This window comes from Falco peregrinus, chromosome 7 (genome assembly GCF_023634155.1).
Source record: "Falco peregrinus isolate bFalPer1 chromosome 7, bFalPer1.pri, whole genome shotgun sequence".
NCBI lineage: Eukaryota > Metazoa > Chordata > Aves > Falconiformes > Falconidae > Falco > Falco peregrinus.
Window position 1 is genome coordinate 18,403,272 of NC_073727.1, and position 17,512 is coordinate 18,420,783.

Genomic DNA, 17,512 nt, shown 5'->3' on the forward strand with positions numbered 1-17,512 from the left:
CCAGGTAGAGATGTTTGCAGCCCTGGGGGAGGCAGAAAGCAAAACCTGTGACCTCCTGTCATGATGGTGAGGGAGGGTGAGTCCAGATGAAGCCACAAAGGTGATGAGAGGCTGGAGCAGCTCTGCTGTGGGGACAGGCTGGGAGAGCTGGGGTGGCTCAGCCTGGGGAGGAGAAGGCTGCGGGGAGACCTTAGAGCACCTGCCAGTGCCTAAAGGGGCCGGCAAGAAAGCTGGGGAGGGGCTTTGGGCAAGGGCAGGTGGCGATGGCACACGGGGGAATGGCTTTACATGAGAGAGGGGAGATGGAGATGAGGAAGAAATTCTTCCCTGTGAGGGCAGCGAGGCGCTGGCCCAGGCTGCCCAGAGCAGCTGTGGGTGCCCCATCCCTGGCAGTGCTCAAGGCCAGGCTGGACGGGGCTGGGGGCAGCCTGGGCTGGGGGGAGGGGGCCCTGCCTGTGGCAGGGTGTGTATGTGGACTAGATGGTCTTTAAGGTCCCTTCCAACCCACCCCATTCTGTGGTTCTATGACAGCCCTGTCTCTGATAACTACTTGATGTTGCGCCAAGAAACAGGGTCAATGCACAGCCCCAGAGCCCCATGCCTCCTGGGCCACACAGCCTGTGGGACGTAGGTGATGTGCAGGTGCCAGAGATGGACCAGTCCACACACACAGGTCCTGAATTTGCCCAATTATGGGAGTCATTTGGTGTGCAGGTGAATCAGGAACAGTATCTCACGGGCTGGATGAGGCTGGGGAATCATTTAGGTTGTAAAAGACCTGTAAAATCACCAGGTCCAACCATTAACCCAGCACTGCCAAGCCCACCACTAATCCATGGCCCTGAGCGACACTTCTACATGTCTTTTAAACACCCCCAGGGACAGTGCCTCCCCCACCTCCCTGGACAGCCTGTGCCAGTGCTGGACACCCTTTAAAGGTGGTGTGAGCAGCCATAAAGGCAACCTGGTTGGAAGGGGAAAACTACTGAACAGAAGAAAAATGTCTGGTGAAATATGGACTGATATGATGCCTGCCAGCCTGGGCTCTGCCAGCCCAGGAGCTCAGCCTGGGAGCCAGGAGCATCCCTGAGAAGGGCACCTGGCATCTCTGAAGCGCAGCTGGCTACAGAGAAACCAGAGACAACCTGAGATACCAGCAGTAAGTGCAAACCCAAGGACCTGTAATGGCAACTTATGGTCTGAAAAGGTGAAAAATAGCCTGGGAAAATGGGGGGAAAACATCCTGAGGAAGTAAGAATCGCGAACTGCCACTGGTTATTCTAATCACAAAAACAGGAAAACAGTCTGAAAAAATAAAAACTGGTCAGAGAACAGAAGACATCACCATCATCTGTCAGCTGTTTGAGATGAAAACCAGAAAGTAACAGCATATACTGGCTGCTCAAAGTGGTGGTGTCCTACGCCCTCTTATGTCTCTATGATAGAAAAATGTTCATATAAACATGACATTAAAAAGTTCTCTGAGAGAGGAAAGTAAGAATGGGATGGTTGGGTCCCCCTCTGGGATCTGTCTAATGTGCTTGCTATTGCAAACATATATAATATATAGATACATGTGCTTATAAGTCTATCAGAAGTATATCTAACATTACATTAATTATAAATTTGCTCCACTAGCGATAAGATTGTAGTAATCCATAATACTATATATATTTGATTGCTGCTATTATTGATTGCTGCTTTTATGAATGTTGCTATTAATTGCTTGTTGCTATAATTAATTACTGCTATATTACCGATTGCTGATAATAGTGTTGTACATTGTAATAGTTTGATACACCACAGGTATACTTGCCAGCAGTGATTTTTGTGGTATTTGAGGCAATGTGTAATGAAGTAGAGAAATTTAGTGCTCAAGCTTCCGTGTCCCTGTGTATTACAGAATCCTACGGACCCATGGCCATGAGGTCTACACCCCCACACGCCTGGGACCCTTTCGATGGTGACATGGGGTCAGGCTGGGTTTGGGGTCCAGCAGCAGGGTGGGCTTGGCGGGGGCATGTGCTGTGTCTCGCTGAGGCTGGCTTTCAGTGACACAGCTCCTGCGGAGCATCTTGAGGTACGGCCTCAGTGCAGGAACCCGTAGCCATGCTGGGGGGCTGCAGAGGGGGCTACATGCCCTCAGCGAGCCCGCGGCAGGACAGGACCTGCCCACGCTGGCCATCACCCTCCACAACACGGACATCCTGGTGCACGAGGAGGACCTGCAGCTGGACCTGCGGCTGCGCTTTGAGCTGGCCGTCGATGGGGAGCCGCCCTACGTGTGGGACACCACCCAGCGGCTCCCCGAAATAGCCCCTGAGAGGTGCTGCAAGAACTGCAACGCGCCTCTGCCCAGGAGCCCTGGGGACAGACGGAGCTCGCAGGCATCACACCCCGTCCTCAGGCCCCGGAGAACACAGAAGGGACAGAGGAGACGGGACAGGCAGGACGCAAGGGCTCCTGAGCGGGCAGAACGCAGTGACACCAGCAGCACGGACCTGCATCCAGATGGCCAGGAGGACCCTCTCCCCACCGCGGTCCCCACGTCTGCCCCATCCCTGTCCTCTGCGGTCAGTGAGCCAGTCCCCACATCTACATCTCCCCCATCCCTGTCCTCTGCAGTCCTGGAACCAGTCCCCATGTCTCCCCCGTCCCTCTCCCCTACAGTCCTGGAGGGGACGCAGAGTGTTGAGAAGCAGGCCCTGCCCCACACAGATCAGAGGGACCTGCGGCAGAGGTCTGCTGTGCAGCGCGTCGTGCAGTCCTGGCAAATGCTGAAGGCCAGCATGCAGAGGAACATCGGGGATAAGGTGGATGAGCTGTTGGAGCCAGAGAGCCCGGAACCCAGCAGCACCACGGAAGGCAAGCAGAGGCTGACATTCAACCTCTTGTCTAAGGTCGACACACTCTTCCACGCTGCGGATTTGGAGGATTGAGGAGCACCGGCAAGAAAAGGTGGGATGGGAGAAGCGTCGGCAGAGCAAGCGCTGCACGGGAGGATGGGGATGGTCTGGGCTGCCTTGTGCAGCTCTCACAGCTGTGTCGTTCGGGAGGTGTTTCTGTAGGACAAGATACTGTGGTCTGGGAGCGTTGGGATGGCGGTGAGAGCTGCGATGGCCTTTCACCGATGCTTGGTGTGGGCAAGAGGAGACGGCCCGCTGGGCACCCACCCAGTGCAGGTGGCAGATGATGGAAAGAAGTACCTGGAGCCCCTCTTGGTCCCCAGGATGTCACTGTCTGCCCGCTGCCACCCTGCCTGGAGGGGAAGGCAGGACTATGCCTGGTTTGCTGCCCATGCAGCCCCCCAGGACAGGGGAACTGGAGGGAGGCAGCGGGAAAAGGGGCTGCAACTGGGAAGCATCAGGGTGGGAGGATGGAAGGAGGAAAGGGCTCATCTTGAAAAGCAGCCAGTGACGAGCTCTGTCCCCACAAATGTGAGACCTCGACAGAGAAACCAGAAGTGAACGCCAGTTTTTATTGACTGATTAAAACAGTAGTTTCCTAAAAACATCCCCGAGATCTCCTCAATTACTCAGTGAGGGTCTTGCACACCTGAAGCTGAGAAAGGTGGCTTTTCAACAGCTGAGTACGGTAGCAAGCTGAGAAAAGAACCCTTCCCCAATATACACGGCAAGAAAGATTCCAGCCGCAACCCAAAGAAAATAAACTGAGAATCTAGAAGGCCAGGGGGAGCTCACACTGTGCCAGGGAACCTGGCTGCCTGTGAGCCCATCGGGATGCTCAGCCACCACCAGTTCTGGGTCGGTAACCTCAGGAAGATGTCTGAGCTGCTGGACACTTCCCTGCCTCTGCCAGAGCCGGGGAGGGGGGGCGGGGAAGGGCAGGGCCCCCACCGCTGCAGGGCCTTGGTGGCTGCTGGGGCATGATACCCAGTGTCCCCCGGGGGGTGGGACAGGCCCCTGCACCGTGGAAGCAGTGTCCTCCAGAGCTATGAGTGGAGCAGGGACAGTGCTAGCAGGGGGGACAGGTACTGGGGCCGCTCTGTGCCATCCTCATGCTGGTGGGGCTGGCATGTCCCCAGCTGTCCCAGGTCCCTGCTCCATCCTCGTTTCAGACTGTCCCTCCAAGGAGCCTTTTGGGAGCACTCCTGTAGCTCTAGCCATGCAGCCCCAGTTGTCCTTCCCCTTCCCCTGGGGCCAGGGGCTGAGCTCCCCACCAGGGCACTGCCCATGGCCCCAGTGGGCACAGGGCTCTCAGACTGCCAGCCTGGGCAGTCCCGCAGTAGCCGGCTGGGCACCTCTGCCGGCCCCGGTGAGGGATGCACAGCCTCGGCATCGACACCATCCTCCAGCCCATTTCTCTGGGACCAAAGCCGCAACGAAGACCCACAGATGAATGTAAAAGAGGAGTCCTGGCAGCAGTAGCAGCAGCAGCCGGGAGATGCCCCCCGAAGCTGCTGAGAGGCTGCAGGGAGGAGAATGGCATGGAGCCTGGGAAGGTTGTGCCACGGGACTGGGTACATGGGGGAGGCTCCCATGCTTCATGCTCCCAGCAGCTTCTTGACCATGTAGCCTGGCATGCTGTAGAGGAAGAGGGCGACCATGATGAGGAGCAACAGGGCCAGCAAGATTTTGATGATGAGCCACTTGTAGCGTGTGCAGATGAGGTATCTGATGGACTTGAGTGGGTTCAGGAACCAGAGGAAGGCTGTGTCCGGGCGGCTGCAGGGGAAGCAAATACCCATCATTAATGCCACTGCCACGGAGTAGGGATGCAGGGCAGGCAATGCAACATGGGCACAGTGTGCAAAGGGAGGTATGGGATCCCCTTCCCTGGGTAAACCTGCACAGAGTGAAAGAGCCCAACCAGGATGATCAGGCAGGTGGACATGGGGAGTCAGCACCACACATTCCAGATAAAGTAATGCAGGTTGGTGAGGGAGTGTGAGGATGCCAGTTGACACTGGAATCTGGTAGCGAGGACTGGAGGGGAGAAGAACGTGGTGGGAGGCCAAGGAAGGGGACAGAGCCAAGAAGAGAGGTAGAGGAGGATCAGAGTAAGGAAAAGCAGTGGGACTGTGGATAACAGGCAATGGGGGGAACCAGTAGAGATGGCTCTGCCCCTGACCCTTGTTCCTACATCCCCCAGTGTGACCCCTCCTCGCCTCCCCATGCCTGGCTTGCTCCCCGGGGCCACCCCACAGCATGTCCCAGAAGCCCAGGTGCCTGCTGAGGAGTGGGGTTTCCTACTTACTTGGGTTTCTCCAACGGATCAGGCTCATTGCGAGCCAGCCCAGCCGGGGATTTCTCTGCCTCCTCTTCTGTCAGAAGGTGCAGCTCAGCCTCGACTTTCCCCTGCATGGAGCAGAGACTTGTGCTGAGACCTAGGCAATGGTCCCCACCCCATTCCCCCAAGACATGGTGACAGAGGGGACCTGAGGGAACAGAGGCAAGTGGGGGTGGGGGGTGGGGTGGAGGGTGACTGTAAAGCACGCAGTCCCCAGGATGTAAAATCCCTCCCTTTTTCCCATTCTTACAGTGACCTCCAGCTCATCATTCTCATCTCTGGCCACGAACGGCCACCAGCCCTTCACCCGCTTCTGCTTGAAGATGGAGATCATGGGCATCTCTGCCTCGTTCGTCACCATCTCCAGGCTGCACTGTTTTGCCGTCTTGGCTCCCCGGGGGAAGCGGTTCAGGTCCAGCTCAATGGCCCCTGGCAGAAGAAAGGGGAGCACAGATGCTGGCACTCCCAGAATCTGGAGTCCTTGGCTGGAGGTGGGCTGAGCCAGCATCTCCTGCCCTAGAGAGCAACTTTGAACTAGATCTGGGAACTAGAAAGCTGCTGTCTTTGCTACAGAAGCAGCCTTTGAACAGCAGCAGTGCAGACAAGGGCTCTCATCTTACCAGCAGCATCTAAAGGAGTTTGTAAGATGTTGTGGACCTGAGAAGTAGAGCTGCCCTTCCAGGTTCTGTTCCTATCCAGGCTTTGTCTCAACCCACACTGCTCCCTGCTTGGCCAACCACGGGCTCCTTGCTGGCTGCCCCATTGCCCCAGCACAGCGGACCCCCTGCTTACCAAGGAAATCATCAGCTGAGAAGTGGTCAGCATCCCAGACCTGCAGGGTGAGGCGAGCCGGGATCTTGTACTCTGTCTCATCCCAGGAGAACATGGACTCCTTCTTGGAGATGACTATCTTCTCCTCTGCCATCAGGTAGTCAAAGGGGAAGATGTAGCGCCAGTTGAAGTTGCCTTCACCAGTGAGTGAGTGGTAATGGACATCTGTGTCTTGCTTGTCCTCCTGCTGACCCTTCAGCCACCTGCAAGACCCAGAGGGGTGGCAATGTGTTACAGGAGGAAGGAGAGGGCATAGGACCATCCCACCTGTGTAGCCAGGATGTCTCCAGGACAGACTCAGAAGGACCTAAAAGATGTGAGCAATGGGCTGGGGCTGCTGCATTCACCACAGCAGCACCTCCAAGGGGCAGAATAGGCATGAAGGCAGGAGGACCCTAGAGGGAAGAGGGAAGTTTGAGAGCCAGAAATGCAAGCAGGTTGTCAGAGGTCTTTCTCTGGGTAGGGAGATGTTAAAGAGATGGACAGGAGCAGGGAGCGTTGCTGGGGAGTCTGGAGCGGAGCATGCTGGAGGGATGTCCCCATCCTGCACTGGTGGAGTGGACAAGTCCAGGGGAGATTGTAGAGACCTTCTCACTCTACCTCAGGGTAAGCAGGTGTCCCCTGATGGCAGCTAGGTCTGTGCTGGTCACCGCAGGCTCCCTGTCAGGGCATATCTATCTGAGCCCATCAGAGGTACTGAGGGCCTGATGAAGGCTCTGCTTGAGGGTAGGGGCGTCTCTGCTAAGCCAGTCTCCAGCAAAGGGAACTGAAGTGCCCAGCTCAGCTAGGCATCACGGGATGGATGATGGATGGGTGGGATCCACCGTCACTGGAGACAGTGCGGTCCCAGCAATGCCATCCTGGGAGACAGGGTGGCCACACCGACCTTGCCATCAGATATGCTTGTACCCCCAGTTTTCTGGCTCCAGTGAGCAGGATTCCCAGAGAAAAGGGGACACAGAAGACGTTCCATACCTGCGAGTCTTGGCCCTGGGAAAACACAGCTTTAATTTAGATTCTAGGTGCCCCCTGGAGCCTTTCTCTGATGAGCCTAGGTATCTCCATTCCCCAGGGTGCTCTCAGGGTCTTTTTTGCACATCTGTTCCGAGGGGCTGCAGCCAGCACAGACACGACCCCATGCTCAGGCACCCAGTGCAGGGTTGTTTGCTCAGACTCTGAGCGTGCCAATGCCCTGCTCTACTTCACAAAACACAAAGGTCAAGCAATCCCCCACCACACAGATGGGGAGGGGCTGGAGCATCTTGGATTCAGGGCTGTTGCAGAAAAGCCACTGGGCTGACAGGACCCAAGATGCCAAAACAAACCCATTTTTTTTCAGATCAGCATGAGGTGCAAGTAGAGGAACCCTGGTGTGAGCTGGTGAGGCTGCAGAGGAAGCACTGAGCAGTTTAACAGACTGGTAGGGCATAGCCAGCCAGCAGCCTGAAGCACCACTGCATTGGCTTGAGGTCCTGTAAAGAACTGGGATGTGCGTCCCCACATCTCTGTACAGGCCCGTTTTGGAAGGGGCTTTCCCTTACTGCTGGGTGAGAGGGAAGTGGAGATGGAAATTAATCTCTCATTTAGCTCCAGATGCTGGAACTGGAGGTTGCAGGGCTGAAATGCCAAGTGGGGAGATCAAGACAAGCTCAACAAGGGGAAGCGGGGCAGACAGGACCAAGCAGCGAGGCCTTGGCCATTACCCCCTGACACAGATGTCAGACATCTCTCCTGCCAGGAAACATCACCTTCCAAAATCACCTCATCAGTGTTCCAGATAACAACCTGCAGCTCAAAGCTGGGCAGCCAGGCCAGGCACAGCAGCGGGTCGTGCAGCCAAGAGAGAGGGAGAGGCAAGAAACACAGCACAGAAGACAACGGCAGCATTGGTGCTATCTGACCTTGCACCACAGTTCACGTTGTACCCCATCCCCATGCCAAAACCAGCTCAGGGACCCCAGCAAGTGCTATCACCCACCCCAGGGAGAAGCAGAGGAAGTGATGCTGGCACGCCACGCTGTACCTACCCCCTGACAAAAATGTCACTAGATTTCTCGCCAGTGAAGTAGTCATCGTCCTCCAGGATGACCTCATCTGTGTTCCACACTATCACTCTAAGCTCATATCTGGCAGGAGAAAGGGAGACAAGGAGGTGAGGTGCAGAGGCAGGGGAAGGAGCAGGAGGGAATGGGGTGATGCTGCCAGAAACCAGGGGCAGGCACTGAGAATCTTATCTGAGGGATCAGGACAGAACAGGAGGGGGATCCGCACAGGGGCTCAGATCAGCCTAGGCAGGGTGAGTAGAGCAGCGCAGAGAGCTTTATCTCCCTCCACTCTGAACCTCTGCAAGGTCCACACCAAAGGCTCAAGGGGACACCCTAGGCTTGTTCTTAGGTAGGTCTGTGCCTAAAAACGGGGTCTGCAAAACAGAGTCCAGCTCTCTGCCTGGTTACACCACCTTACTCAGCAGGGCTGTCGCCCCTTAGAAACGGGCGTCACAGTCCCCCTTAGGTCTCCAGCAGGTTCAGGGGCTCTGAGAGGTGCCCAGCACTGTCTTTTGTGTGAAGCAGCTTGGGTTTTCTCAGTCACATTGGGTTTGGTTGGGAATTCTGGTGGTGGAGGAAAAGCAGAAGCCAGATTCCTTGCAGGGTGCAGCTGCAACATGGAAAGGCTGGAGGATGGTGGAAAGGCAATGCAGCCATGTGGCCACAAGCACAACACATTGCTGAAAGTACCAGGGAGTCCAGCAGGTGAGAGGAACGGGATTTACAGCTTCCTTAACCCACCTCCTCTGCTATCTTCTTCTGGCATTGCCCTGGCTGAGTCAAGCTGTGGGACTACTGCCACCTCTTCCAGCCCCCTCCTGTCTGCACCCATGGGTTGGCACTTGTCCCATGCACTGCCTCTCCAGCACCTAGCACTGCCTGCTGGTGTCAGGTGCTCCCAGCAAAGACAGGGGAGATGGATTAACCCCTAGGACAATAACCAGGCACAATCTTGCTTGAAACAGGCTATCTACCTGCAAACTCTCTTGTCAGCCCATCAAGAGGAACATCTCAGCTCCAGCCCATGGGTCACTGATGAGCACAGCTCTCCTGGGTTGCACTTTAGACAGCTTCTGCCTTTCCAGTCCACACTGCTGTCTGGAACTTGCCCTTGGCCTCAGCTTTCCTGCAGCTGCCTGTCCTGCTGCTCAGACCCCAGCTGCAGCCCACTGGGGTCAAGGCACATTCTCTCCATCCAAGGCATTGTCTGCTGGGCATGGATATGCAAGAGACTCCCGCCAGGATGCTCAGTGCCATCCCTGTATCCCAGCTCTGGAAGTGGGAAAACAGGCCCAAAGGCACAGAGTAGCACAGTAAGGCAGGACTAGGAGGGATGTCGAGGGAAGAAACTTCTTTTTTCTCTCTAAATGAGTTGGGAGAGGGCAGGGTGGGGAGGAAAGAACTCTGTATCACAATGTCTGTTGGCTGCTCTGAACTGCTTGGATTGACCAGCTCTGTCTCAGTGACCTCTTCTGTCCCAGGCTCCAGCCATCACCTCCTGGAAAGGGCCTGGGGATACCTTTGCCCTGGGCCAATCCTTGCCCTGGGCTAACCCTGCCCTTTCCCAGGAGGGGGTCAGGACTGGGTGCACAGGTCTGCCCTGGCTGGGGACTGGGTAACCATTTAATTTCCTAGTCTGTACAGATGAGAAAGATGGGGAGCTGCAGGGAATGGAACAGACAGGATAACACCCTTCAGGAGTGGCGCTGGAGGGGGCAGACGTATCTCGATGCCTCCAGTCTCGGGATCAAATGCCAGCATGGGCAAGGTACCCAGGCAGAGGGCTGGGCCGGGCCATGGAGCATCAGCAGGAGAGGGGAGAAGCAGGGCTTCATCCCCAGCCCTGAGTTTTCCCTGGGGTTGGCTGGCTAGGAGGTTCCTTACTTCTTTGGTTTCCTGGGAGAAATATCAGTGGCAGGGCCGGGCGCTGGCATGTCCATGGGGAACATATCCACCCACATCTCCAGGCGACCCTGCAAGGTTGGAGAGGTGCAGTCAGCTCCCCTTGCCCCTCCTTGCCCCCCATCACCCAGCAGTAGCCCCAACTCCAGCATCTCTTGCCCTTCAACACCAGTCTGGCTATGCCAGATGCGGAGCAGGGCAAGGTTCCCCCATGCCTAAGTCCTTTTCCTTGCAGGAACTTCCTTCCCTCCCTGCAGAAGTGTCCCATGGCATGGCATGATGCCAAGATGCATGGGCATGGGGTCAGGGGACCAAGGGACTTGGGGATATGAAATGAATCATAGAATCATTTAAGTTGGAAAAGACCTTTAAGATCATCAAGTCCAACCATTAATCCAGCACTGCCAAGCCCACCACTAACCCATGCCCTTGAGTGCCACTTCTACACATCTTAAAAGCTTCCAGGGGTGGTAATTCCACCAGGTCCCTGGGTGGCCTGTGCCAGTGCTGGACAACCCTTTCAGTGAAGAAATTTTTCCTGATATCCAATCTAAACCTCTCATGGTGCAATGTGAGACCAAAATGGATGCAGGCTGGAGCATGAGTGGCATTGAAGATCTGCTAGTGTCAACAGGTGACTGTTAAGGGCTGTTGATGCCCAAATGCTTCCCCTGCCTCCACTGCCCACAACAAGGTGGGTTATGGGTGGTCTGCCCAGCTGACATCTCTACTCTGCAGCATGGGCTGCCTCCACTTCTGCTCTGGGACTTTGAGGACCTGCTCGATGCCTGGCTTGTCAGGGTTCAGCAGCGGACGTGTCTCCACGTGCTCCGGGACCAGCTTGCAGCCTGCCCATGGGATGTCTTCCCAGTGGCGCAGAACAGTCAGGGCCAGGTGTTCATCTGTCTGCTTCTTCTGACCTGTGTGGGCAAAGGGAGGGCTGAGCTTGGAGAACCCGGCAGAGACACCAGGAACAGCAAACAACCCTGTTCCTTTAACCCTGCTCCAAGGGTGCAGAACTGCCTGCTAGCTACTCCTCTCCATTTCCTTGTGTACAATTTTTCCTCCAGCCAACACTTCCTAACTCCTCTCTTTCTCCCCTCTCTAACCCTAGTCGTTTACAGAAGGCCCAAATCCCCTGCCAGTCTATGTTTTGCCAGGCTGAACAAGCTCCATATCCATTGACCATGTTCTCCTCCTCTTCTGCACTCCTCCTGCACCTTCTGCACCTGTCTTCACCTTTCCTGTGCATATGCAAGTGCGCTGGGACACAACTGTTATTTGGGGATGCAGTTACATGGAGTAACCCTTCCTGGAAAGGCCAGGGTGGGCTGTCTTCATTGCTCTTTGGGCATACACTGCCAGGAGAAAGTTTTCAAAGGTAGCTTTGGTGGTGCTATGCCACGGATGCCCATGAGTGATTCTGAGAGCAACCTGCTGGCCTAGGTGGTCTATAAGACTCTAACTGGTCACACACTTGAAGGTCCATTTAAGGTGGTGGATGAAAAGTGCAGTGCTGCTTTGGGGTAATGGGGCCACTACATCCATCTCCAATCCTGGATGATAAGGGGTACCCCAGGCCCTTGCTCCCCTCCACAGCCTTCATCCCGTGGGGCAGATACCATTTTCATCCTCAATCTCTGTGGGGCCGGTGAAGACCCTGTTGGCAACTTTCACTCTTCCTCCTGGCCCAAAGTGTGGCCCATCCACCTTGCCATCTTTGCACAGCTTGGACAGGATTTGGGAGGGCTTCATGGGGTCACGCCAGGTGTTATAACCATATCTGTGAATAGGAGGGCAGGGTCAGTGAAGTAGTAGCAAGATTTAGAGGAAAAAGCTATTTTGCTCCCCTGTGCCAGCAAAACAAATGTTGCTGCCACAGAGGACCCAGGATTCACAGGGAAAGGACCTGAGGCAGCAAATGTGAAACTTAGAGCAGACTAGGTCCCTCGGTGCTTCGACTCTATACTTTGCTAACACCATTCCACCCCAGCCCCTATACTCTGTGCTGACTCAAACCTGAAATTCCCAACACACCCCACTTGACTCCTGATGCTCAGCATTGCTGCCTTGGCCCTACTGCTATTTCAGCTCAGGCCTTACACCTCGACCGAGTCCCACCAGAGCCCCTCATTCCCTTCCTCCCTGCCCTGGGCTTCTTACAACCCACTCCACTGCTGCTCTGCCCTGTGGGTCACAAAACCTGTCTTAAGAGAGAGGGTAGAGCACAGACTCCTCCATTAGCAGGCAATAAAGGAGGGAGGTTCCTACAGGAGATATAGGCTGGGTGTGGAAGATGAGACAGGCATGGGTCCAGGAAGAATGTTGGGCAGAGAAGGCTTTGCTCATACATGGAGTAAGTCTGTGACATCCCACAGGTAGCTCGGTGCTTGCTGTAGTAGCGGTTCTCCAGATCAATCTTGGTCTCCCCAATGAGGTCGTCAGTCCCCACCAAGTCCCAGTCGTACACTGCCACTGTCAGCATGGACTCCATGGGGAAGGTGGCCTCGATGTCAAAGGATCTAAGCCAGGGGAAAGCAGGTGAGGGGAAAGAGAAAAGCTGTTGAAGGTTTTGGTGGCTACTCAAGACAGACACATGGGTGAGGTGGGTCTGTTCCAGTCTTAGGACAGCGTTTAATTTGAACCTACTGATGCAGGACGTTTGAGGTAGGGGCTTTAACTCAGTCTTTGCACAGGCTGTTTCAGATCCAGCAGCCCTAGACACGAGGTGGCACAGGGCAATTGCTTGACCTGGATGTCTCAATAGCCCTGAAACTAAGTTTGGGTGTCACTGGAGAGCCAAGCCACACTCCCACTTGAGTTTAGGCCTAATGGTTCCTGAGGTAAATACTTAACCTTGATCAGATATGAACATCTCTTAAATAGCCTTTACTACATTGACCATACAGCTGGCAAAGAAGGACAGGCAGCTGAAATGAAGATGCCTACACTGCTTGCAAGGAAAGTTCTGTGTGATGAGTCCCATCTTTTGAGCTCAAGCAGCAGCTGTGGGACAGCAGGTCCAAGGGCTGGCAAGCTTGGCTCAGGCTTAGCTCATCACCTCCAGGTGCAGACAGGTAACAGGGCTGGGGCAACTCACTTTCCAAAGACAGGATTCAGCTGCTTGGAGATGTAGTTCTCCTTGTCTTTGATGTCCGTCTTCCCCAGCTTGATGGCAATATAGGGGTCAGCTTTCCCATTGATGTCAGCTGGGTGAAGGTCTGTGGCCTGTGCAGAAGAGATGTGATAGATCAGTGCCATGCACGGTAGTGGAGAATTCAGAGGTGGCCCCCTTCTCCATCCCTGAGAGCATCTGGCCTTGCCTGGCCTCAGGCATGTGGCAAAGCACTTTGGTCCCCCTAAACAGTGTCTTCATTTAAACCGGGGGTAAATCCTGCCTTGTGTTAACGCCTGTCCCGGTTTGGGGAGGGGCTGGGGCTGGCTGTGTCTCCTCAGAGAGACATAACCACAGTCTCCTTTGTCATTTCTTTCATCTATGGAAAGAAATGAGCTCCTCTAAAGAAATACCCAGAGCAACAACCTGACCAAGATGTTGACTGTCCCTTTCCCCTCTTCCACTCACTATATTCGAGCCAAGGGCTGCTGGCTTCTGCCTGTAAAGGGGGTGATTATCCCCAAACTCTCCAGTCCCAACCTCCATCATGGCACACATGGGCAGATGCCTATGCTAGGACACATCCAACCAGTCCTGGTTGTTGGTGGTGCTGACCAGGCTGGTGTCTACTATTGCAGCCTCAGTCTGTTGGTGATGGATGGGAGACTCGCTACCCCATTGGGCAATGGGATGCAGCACTAGATGGAGAACCATGCTAGCAGGAAATGTAGCTAAAAGGAGGTTGCATTTGTAAAACACTGGGACAAGGTGGTGACAAAGGGCAGCCCACGTGCTTCTAGCAGGCCTGAGATCTCTCTCAAGTCCCCAGCTACAGCACCTTGCTCACATGCTTGGGGACACGAGGATGACCAGTTTAGGGGTCAGGAAAAGACTTTTTCCAGAGCACGCTCCATATACAAAGAAAAGTGCATTAGCTAGATCTGATCAATAATCATGCAGTGCATGTTCAAGGAGGTGCCATGCCCTTTAACTAGATCTCTTAGATCCTGCCAGCTCCCATTCTGCTCCGCAGTGAAGCATCACTGAGGTGTGGTGGCTATGTAAGGAAACAGCACCCCCCAGTCTGGGCTGATCAAAATTATTCACTTAAGCACTAGGACAGACACACAATCCATCCTGCATACCAGAAGAGAAGTCTCTGGATCTAGCAGTAGCTTGGATCTCTCTTGCTCCCAATGCTTGGAGCACAAAGCTATGGAGACACTGTTTAAGTCCCATCAACGAGCTGCTTCAGTCCTCATGCTGCATCCTTGGCCCTGATGCACTGAGAACTAAACCCCAACATCCCTACAGCTCTGGGACCACCTCCCCAACACCCTTACAGCTTTGGGACCACCTCCCAAACATCCCTACAGTTCTGGAACCAGCTCCCCAAAATCTCTACAGCTCTAGGACCACCTCCCCAACATCCCTACAGCTCTGGGACCACCTCTCCAACGTCCCTACAGCTCTGGGACCACCTCCTCAACGTCCCTGCAGCTCTGGGACCAGCTCCCCAATGTCCCTACAGCTCTGGGACCAGCTCCCCAACGTTCCTACAGCTCTGGGACCAGCTCCCCAACGTTCCTACAGCTCTGGGACCAGCTCCCCAAATCCCTGCAGCTTTGGGACCAGCTGCTGGGCATGTGCCATGAGAGGGAGCGCAGGATCACGCCTTACTACACCACACAGTTATACTCACCCGCACAACATAGACTCGGACCAGGACGTTGATGGGGTCATTGCTGGGGATCCCCTGGAACATGCCGAAGTTGGGGTCATATCCTGCCTCCTTGGTGATATCATCAGGGAGCGGCACTTTGTAGACACATATGGAGCCCTAGTGCGAGTTCACAGCCCAATGAGTCTGGCTGCCCAGGGGCTCAGAGTAAGCAGACCCATCCCAAACCACCTTCCTGAGGACTCAGCCAATATTCTTGTTCCTAGCCATGTGCTAGAGCAGACAGGCCAGATCTGGAAAATTCCTCCACCACACAAGAACCTCTTCAGGGATTGCAGCCATGAGCAGAGAAATTGGACAAAGGGAAGGAGGCCTGCAGAGGAATCGGCCTAGCAAGGTGCTCATGGACAGGGATTTCCAAGAGTAAAACTGGCAGGAGGACAAAAACAATGGGAATACAAGGGTTGACAAAGAATGGTCTGGGAAGTCTGTGAACTACCAAATGAAATACTGCTTGGTTTCTGTGCTCTCAAAGCATCTGATCCTAGCTAAGGGTGGAACTGTCTGCTCATCTCCTCTGCTAAGCAAACAAGGGCAAAACTGGCATCAACAGGCTTCATCTGGCCAGGATCACACCCTCAAAAAAGTTCTTGTTCAAGAATCTTACAACTGATAGATGTGCTCCTGCATTGCCTGGGGACTGGCAATGGTGCAATGTGACTGTCAGCCCTAGGTGACCAGTGTTGGTGAAAAATGGTTTACAGACATAACCCAGGGCACAACTTATTTCCACAGTGGGCAAGAAAGAGAAATTGCTTTTCCCTTGGCCTTCTGTAAGAATCATCAAGGGTCTGTTTGCCTGCAGATCACCACCGCTGTGGATGTGCTCTTTAAAGATACCTGATCTCCGGGGCTATCCTTGGAGGCTTTCCCTCCCTGCAAGGGGCTGCAGCTGGGTCAATGCAAAATGGCTTCTATGGCATCCAACCTCTTCCTGCTAAACCAGCGTTAGCAAGGAGAGAAAACTGCTGGCAAGGGCTTCCCAAGCTCAACAACCAAACTCACTTTGAACCTTCCCACTATCCGCTCCTCTTCTGTTGCATTGTCATCGTTGTCCCCAATCTTCCCACGGAGCAGGTTGAAGGTGTGCAACCAGTCCTCAAAGTTATCAAACTCTGCTTCCAGCTCTTTGTTGAAGACCTGAGATGGCAGAAAGTTAAAGGACAAGAATTAGATGGGGGTGGGAAAGGTGATGAAAAGATGTGGTGACTACCTGAGTTAACTCAGAGGGAACCTGGGCTCCCAGTGCCCAGTTCTCTAAGGAGGGGAAAGGATCTCCAGGGTCATTAGTTTGGACCTTGATGCCACAAGCACCTCCCTGAATGGGTAACATACAAGAGGGAAGCTCAGCTGAATGAGGCAGCTGTCTGCCCTCTGTGCAAGATCCAGGTTCAATCTCCTTCTGAATCCCAGAATCACAGCCTTTAATCCTAATAAACACCACGGGCCAGCAGATTGAGCCAGAGCCCATGCCCACTCTGAGTCCTGGCTGGGCCAGCCATAGCCAGGCTGGAAAACTCCTCCCTCCAGCCAGGGCACATCCAAGCTGCTACAAGGATGATTCTATCCCAGGGCACCCCCTTTTCCATACAACTTGTTACCTCTGACTCCTTCAGTCTATGGAGAGAAGCTAGCAGTCCCAACATCTCACCTAGGGTTTAGCTAACCCTCAGATAGGCAAGGTGCCTCATGCAGGGCTGATCCATCCTCCTCTGATCTCCAGGTGGCTGGCACTGCCATCCTGCCAGGCTTCCAGCTTGCCACTGATCAGGCAGTGCCTTCTCCTCCCCTGCTGACACACGTACCTTCAGTTCATCAATTTTCTGCTTCTTCTTCTTCTCGGGAAGCTCAGGGGCTGACGGTTGCTTCTTTTTCTTATCATCTTTGGGTGTCTTGGACTTCTCCTTGTTCTTCACTTGACCCTTGAAGCCTTTCATGGGAGAGTCATCAAGTTTGATTTCTGAATCCAAGGGGAAGCGGTGGGGAGGGAGGAGATGGAAATGAGGGTGAGGAGTGGTGGAGGGAACAGGGAGGGGGAACTTGATCAAGGTCCTTCAAACAGGAGGAGCATGAAAGCTGGCAGCTGCTACTGTCTGCAACTTGCATCCCAGCCCTCTCCTGTCTTTTCTTGACTCTGCCCAGTGCTGCCCAGGTCACAGCATCTTCAGGAGCCCAGAGGTCTCTGCACAGGGAACTTCCAGAGCTGACCTGAGCAGGAGGCATTTGGAGGACTACAAAACATGGACAGAGTGGTAGGCTCTGGGTAGCTTCAACAGCAGTCAGAAAACCTGATCCTGCCTACAGCATCTCCTTTTCTTCCATCCACTGGAGGCTTTTCCTGCTGTATGCAGCCTGTAGAAAAAAACCCCAGCCGAGGTATTGCAGAAGGGACAGTTCATGATGCTCAGCACCAGAGTACAAGCTGCTGCACTGAAAGAGGTGTTGCTCATGACCAGCTGCAACGACAGGTTGTTTGGGTCTCTGTTCAGAGCAACTGCCAGGCATGGACTTCAACTACATTGGGAACAGGCTGCCCGGAAAGGCACAGGACCACAGCATCACAGAGTGGTTGGGCTGGGCAGGGACCCCTGGGACCACCCAGCCCACCCCCTGCTCAAGCAGGCTCTC

The 17,512-nt window shown here is 54.4% G+C and overlaps 1 protein-coding gene across 14 annotated transcripts in view; it reads right to left on the minus strand.

Moving 5' to 3' along the window:
• Positions 1 to 3,458: 3,458 nt before the first annotated feature.
• OTOF (otoferlin) overlaps positions 3,459 to 17,512 on the minus strand; it is a 115,748-nt gene continuing 101,694 nt past the window's right edge. For 9 of the 14 annotated variants that reach the window (XM_055810421.1, XM_055810417.1, XM_055810427.1 and 6 more), the window contains 13 exons: positions 16,690 to 16,844; positions 15,890 to 16,024; positions 14,846 to 14,983; positions 13,129 to 13,256; positions 12,380 to 12,550; positions 11,651 to 11,811; positions 10,806 to 10,948; positions 10,011 to 10,099; positions 8,109 to 8,207; positions 6,043 to 6,284; positions 5,501 to 5,679; positions 5,218 to 5,318; positions 3,459 to 4,685 (listed from right to left, as the gene is read on the minus strand). In XM_055810421.1, the coding sequence (XP_055666396.1) occupies positions 4,505 to 4,685; positions 5,218 to 5,318; positions 5,501 to 5,679; positions 6,043 to 6,284; positions 8,109 to 8,207; positions 10,011 to 10,099; positions 10,806 to 10,948; positions 11,651 to 11,811; positions 12,380 to 12,550; positions 13,129 to 13,256; positions 14,846 to 14,983; positions 15,890 to 16,024; positions 16,690 to 16,844 (1,922 nt within the window). In that variant the 3' untranslated portion in view covers positions 3,459 to 4,504. The remainder of the gene's footprint in view (positions 4,686 to 5,217; positions 5,319 to 5,500; positions 5,680 to 6,042; positions 6,285 to 8,108; positions 8,208 to 10,010; positions 10,100 to 10,805; positions 10,949 to 11,650; positions 11,812 to 12,379; positions 12,551 to 13,128; positions 13,257 to 14,845; positions 14,984 to 15,889; positions 16,025 to 16,689; positions 16,845 to 17,512) is intronic. The other 5 variants (XM_055810420.1, XM_055810419.1, XM_055810424.1 and 2 more) reach the window with 1 other exon arrangement.